Source organism: Verticillium nonalfalfae (assembly GCF_003724135.2).
Source record: "Verticillium nonalfalfae strain VnAa140/NRRL 66861 chromosome Unknown scaffold_56, whole genome shotgun sequence".
Taxonomy (NCBI): Eukaryota; Fungi; Ascomycota; class Sordariomycetes; order Glomerellales; family Plectosphaerellaceae; genus Verticillium; species Verticillium nonalfalfae.
Window position 1 is genome coordinate 23,510 of NW_021167281.1, and position 6,000 is coordinate 29,509.

The window sequence follows — 6,000 nt, forward strand, 5'->3', positions numbered from 1 at the left end:
GTGGAGCGGGAAAAGAGAGGGAGGACCGCCGGAGACGAAAGGATGGCATCAAGGGCGGTGGAAAAAGGGACGCGGCCCGCAGAGTCATGTGAAAGGGGGACCGACGATGGATGCCCGCATGACCCGAGCGCCAGGGAGGTGGCATCTGCTAACATCTTATTTTGCTATAGTATTCGTCTGATTGCTTGATATCCCCCCTTTTCAAAACACGTACCACCCGCACATAGCATCCTCCCCCAGCATGTCTGCTGCCAGGGGAACCAGCCCAATATATCAACTGATTCAGCAACGAGATTTAAATGGCGTCGGCTTCTCGCTGGTCTCTTCTCTTGGTTGAGTCCTGTGTTGCCAAGTTGCGAACTGAGCCGCCGAAGCATACATACCCTTCAAATACAAGCACACCATACCCCTCATCAGACAGTCCGCATCAAGCACAGCTTCTCAGGGCATGGTCATCCTTACAGACGCTACGCAACTGAGGGGAACCCCATTCCAGTCGTCATTCCGTGTGAAGCGATCCACGGGACCAACCACATGGCAGCCGATGGCTCAAAGAATAATAACATGGCTACGTTTCGCCTTCCTGCCAGATCAATGACATCGAGGCCTTATATTTTTTCTTTAGGTCCAGAGTAATGGACTTCAACGCAACCGTCGCCTACCAAAACTATCTACGGAACTGGGAACGAGGATGACGATATTAGTGTCTCTTCTGCCTTGGCTTGTCTGGCCAGGAAACGCTAAAGTACAGGCGGGGCGAACATGCCCCAAGTAAGCACAATGCCTCAAGACTATCAACTATCTCAGAACAAAAACATGTTCCGTGATCACAATGATACTGCCAATTATCCGCGACGCCAGGGCTCGCCCTCCAACAGAGCAAAAGCTGTTAACCGCTAGTTCATGTCCACACACCAGGCATTTCACAGCCCACAATGCTTCATATACTCCCACAAAAACACTTTGATGCAACTTACTCACGATCTTTTGACGGCTGGAGATGACTGCGTGCTGTTGACAATCGTCTTGGATTTGGCAGGCGTCGTGGCGAGCTCGTTGCCATCCTCGGAGGAGGCGATCGCGACCAGGGTGGCCTCGGCGGCAGACCTACGGCAGCTTGTCAGCATTCAAAGCATGCTCAAATGTCTATGACGGGAGCTGTACTGGGCCTGTCCATGTCCCTGAACACTGCCAGCATCATGGTTCTTAGAGCCGGATGACGAGACATCACGATCTGTGCTGCGATCCATGCCTTGAAGGCTACGATGGGCCGAGGTCCTGTTTGACGAGATTAGCATCACTAATTGACAGATGCAGAGAGGAAATTAACCCACGCAGTAGACGAGGTAGGGATGGAGCGCTTCCATGCAGGCTGATTATACATGTTGGGCTGCATTCCAACGAGAGGAGTGCCGTAGGCACCGATGTTGTACTCATTGGTACGGAATTGGCGGCGCTCAGCAGTCACACGCTTCAGCTCCTTCTGCGAGGGAGTATCGGCGTAGCGAATGTTCATCAAAAGACCCTCGTCGCCGACGCCGATGCCATTATACTCCTTGATAACCTCGTCGCAAACATCGCGTGATTCAAAACTGCGATCAGTGTCAGATGTATTTGTGGACCAAAAAGTGCAGGCTACCATACCGAGCGAAGCCAACACCGCGGCTGTTGCCCATGCTGTCGCGCAAGATCTTGCTGGACAAGATGGTGTAACCCATGAAAATGGCACCCAGCTCCTGTCATTGTGTGAGCGGAAAGGGAAGTGTCACCACGAGCTGATTCAATATGACTTACGACTTCTGTCAGGCTCTTAGGGAGATTTGAGATGTAGAGGTTGGTCGATCCCTCATCGCCCTCTGCCTTAAGACGAGAGTTGAACGACTCCTAAAGATAGTCATCAGACACAAAATAACCATAAAGGAGGAGTGGATAGCTTACACGCGCAAAGCCGACCTCGTATCCAAGGCGATGGAAGCCACGAATGCACACTTCGGAATCCCGGGCGTCATAGAATTTGGCAAAGCCAAAGCTGTACAGGTGTCAAATGAATGCTCTGTAAAACACGCACAATACTTACCCCTTGCAGGCACCAGTTGAAGTGTCTATGATCGCCTTGGAGGTTTCAACCTCTCCGAAGCGAGCAGCATAATGGAAGAGCAGCTCGTCATCGGTGGTGGGATGTAGACCACGAATGTAGACATTGCGATTGCCGGGAATGCGGTTCTCCAGACTTTGGTCGAGCGACTTCATCTGCGCAGCGGGGGTGAAGACAGCTGGGACAGCCTTGGGAATCGGAGGGTCCTGGCGGAGAAGTTCATCCAGGTTGCGGTCAACGGGGATGGCAATGACGTTCTGCTTCACTGCAGGGTCAGGGAATACATTGATAGGTCCAAGCTGCTGGGGCGAAGGGGTCGTGTATGTCGACCGGTCATGAACGGCGACCCGAGGACCGTGATCATGCTTAGCCATGGTCTGGTAGAAGGGCGTAGCAGGAGTGGACTCGTTGGTGGAGTAGGAACCACGTCGATTCTCGAGTCCAGGGGCCTCGCTGTGGCCAGCACGATTGGTGCGGTCCTGGAGAGCAGCAGCACGACCAGGTGTGAAAGGCATCATGGGGTAAGGAGCATAAGAGCCGCCGACGGGGGCAATGTGATAGGCACCGGCATGTCCGTAAGGATTGGGGTGTCCGAGGTGGTCAAGGCCAATGTGTCCAGCAGCAATGTGAGCCAGCATGTAAGGGCCTTCCTGGGTCTGAGGTACCATGTACGGCATTCCGGTATTCATCTGGCCCATGGCGGGATGGCCAAGAGTCATGTTCTGGAACTGGCTGATGGCGTTGTGAACGGGATCACTAGCGATGTTCTCGCTGTACTGGTGGCCGTGGCCGCCGCCGCCATGATAGGTGGCCGCATGCTTGGGGTCCATGGCAGATGTCTGATAAGACATGGCGAGACGGTCTGTCCAAAGATTGAATTAGCGCTCATCCGTGGTACTAGAACGCAGGGGGGTTGCAAGATCCGCAATGCGTGGACGCTCAGTTCTGTCACCACAGGAAGGCTCACTATTTCTTTGAAGCACTGAACGGACTCGTGTCGTGGATGAAAATGTCGGATCTGCGAGATCTAGTTTGTGCACAGACTGTCAGCGTATCACCCAGAACGATCCGGATGGGTATAATGACCATGGCAGAAAGGCGGAGATGGACGACAGGCAGCACTTGTGATAATTGATCAGAGCAAAAAAGGGGTAAACACTAGGTCGGGTGGTCTCATATTCTGCAGTGAACAGGGCACCCGGTGAACAATACCAACAACACAGCAGAAGACACATGGTTTCAGGGAAGAGAACAGGAAGCAAGGAGGAGCGAGCTGTCCACAGAAAGGGTAGGTGGGACAATGGAGGACTCACCAGTCAAAATCTGGCGTGGGAGGCGGTAATTTGTTGAGCGGGCGTCCGAGAATTGGAGAGGACGGATGCTGCTACCAAAGACTCTGTGATGAAGCGAGTGATCAGTAAAAAAAGATAGGACGAGCTATCGGAGGAGCAATCGAGTCGAAGAGAATGGCTGAGAGAACGAGAGGGGATCCTGGGATGCGGTGATGCTGTGAAGAAAGGAGGAAGAAAGAAAACACGCAATGGGGGTGGCTCAAGATGAAAAAGAAGACGAATGCACATTATGCTGGCTCTCAAATCCGGGAAAGACGTACCTAGTAACTAGTACTGGGCTGTGCCTGGTTGCAATGGGGTGGTAACGGCGATGATGATGATGATGATGGCACTGACAACGGAAATGGCAATCCAATGGTGATGGCAATGGATTCACCAATGAGTTCGTAAGAATGTCAGCCAGCAAGGCTTGAGACTTGCAGATTGAGAAAGCACCTTCAGCTTCCTACCTTATGAAAGAGAGAAGAAGTGAAAGGAAGTATGTTGGCAGGATGCTGTCCAGGATGGCGGGCAAGAAGGAGAGGCGTTGAGCCAGGAGAAGGAAGACGATTGGGCTTGTGGAGTGGCGCCAGATGCCAGGGACAGGAAAGGTCAGGTGCGATACTTCTTTCCCCCCATGAAGCTGTTGGGTAGACCCTGCTGGACTCGCCTTCCTGATGCACGCTCTTGGATACTCGGTTTTTATGGTGCTGATTTTGGCAATCGATCGAGCGGTCAGCAGCTACCTGAGGGTAGGCCGGAGAATCGTGATAAGAGCGAAAGGAGCTGTTTGATTCTTGACAGCTTTTGACGGTGCTTCTTTCCTCGCTTTTCCAATGCTGTGCTAACACCGCTCTGCAGAATCACAGCGGCGAGCTTTCAAACAATTATGGCAGTTGTTGTGGGAAAGACGACGCGACAGGCGTGTTGGTGCCTTCCTTTCATGTACTCATCTGCAACTCGTAAGTGCGTGTACCCACAACGCTGTGTGATGAAATTAAGAGAAGCGTCAACCTACTCGTCAACACGTCGAAGTTCGTAGGCTGATGATTGTGTAAGGAGACCAATGTAGGTTGCTCTGTTCATTCGCAGCATCAATCTTTGGGGTGCTTTGTTGTTGAAGATGTGGGTAAGCACGTCCGACAGACGAACTGATGATGTTGACACTTATTTTCCCTCGGGGAACTGGTGCCTCGTGGTCCTTCTCTTCGTTACCGAGCAACTCCAAAAACAGTCATGTATGCCTAAATGGAGACGCGTCGTCCGTCGTCAGCGTCGTTCGTCGTATCGCTCGCCCTGGTGCCGATTCGGTCGAGTTTAACGGGTAAATCTTCCGATGAAGATGCACGTTTCCAGTTGATCAACGATGGATGCTGCGGCTTCGTCACACTGAACCTGCTTCTAAGAATATTCCTTCAGCACCTCAAAGCAGAACGCCGTATAGAGTAGTGATAGGTCACAAAAAAAAAGGTAGTCGTGCGATTCAGTGCAGCAAGCCGGTCGGAACAGTTGACGGTTGACAGAGAGGCACATGTGGTGTCTATAAAGGGTCCGACACGAGGGTGGCATGCGTTTCTACCATGCCTTGCCCATGTTGCACCCAAGCGATCGCCCTCATCAACACTACTCCCGAGGGGGATCTTCCTTTTCTTCTTCACTTTCTTCTGTAGCCTGAGACAGGGGATCCCAATTCGAGAAACGGCACTGCGGCTGGCTGATGGAAGACCGCCGCGCATTACGCCCCGGCCCCTGCAGTTCTGTGGTGCCCAGATGGCCGGCTAGCCTTGGCGACGACCTGTTAGGGAGAGCACATCGCCCGGGAGAGCATCCTTCCTCCATTCTCTGGAAAGTGGAGGTGCTTCAGGTCGAACGGACCCAGCTCCGGCGGGGTTTGTCACCTTTCCAAGCTCCCAACAATCATGCGGGCAGTCTTTCCACCGTGCATCGTCGCCAATCGCCAGCACTCAATGGCCTCAAGTCTCAAACAGGGGGGCAATTCCTAGGTGGCAGAAGAAGCAGGCCCTTTGGCGAGGACTGCTAGCTCGTGTGAGCTAACTGGCTATGTCAGAGATTGACCTGCACCTCGCTCGTGTTGGGGTGCCGAGTTTCTCTGCCACGATGGAGGACGTGCCGCTTCACCCAGATGCCAGACAACTTTCTGGACCCAATGGGATCCCATCTCATACCTGGTGCAGGCCCCCTGTGGATTACTGTCTTGAGGTCTCAGAGTCCGTCAGAGAGAGAACAACAAAGTTCGTGGTAGCCGAAGGGGGGCCTTGCAGAAGGAAGGGGGATTGGTCCACGCTCGATTTCGAGGGGGTTGGAAAAAGCAATAATGGTGCTAATGGAGGGTCAGATCACTCTCGTATGGTAAGGTGCTCATAGGAGGAAAGACAATCACCTGCACGGCGCGCTGGAGCCCGACTTTGGCCATCTCAAGGGTAACATCTGCGATAGGTGCCAACGTGTTCAAGCATGACTGACATGGTCGAAAAACACTGGCATGGGTCATTTCTAATGGCATAGCGAGGTTACAAAAGGCTTTTGAGGCTGAAAGATCAGATCGAGTATCGG

General features: G+C 52.8%; 1 protein-coding gene across 1 annotated transcript; it reads right to left on the reverse strand.

Annotated features, from left to right (window-relative positions):
• Nucleotides 1–977: 977 nt before the first annotated feature.
• D7B24_007182 (uncharacterized protein) lies at nucleotides 978–2,946 on the reverse strand (the record flags this gene model as incomplete). The annotated part of the gene is made up of 7 exons (XM_028641296.1): nucleotides 978–1,107; nucleotides 1,165–1,278; nucleotides 1,335–1,592; nucleotides 1,645–1,736; nucleotides 1,795–1,884; nucleotides 1,939–2,029; nucleotides 2,078–2,946. The coding sequence occupies 7 exons, from the start codon at nucleotides 2,944–2,946 to the stop codon at nucleotides 978–980; spliced, it is 1,644 nt and encodes a 547-aa protein (XP_028494621.1).
• Between the last annotated feature and the right edge of the window lie 3,054 nt (nucleotides 2,947–6,000).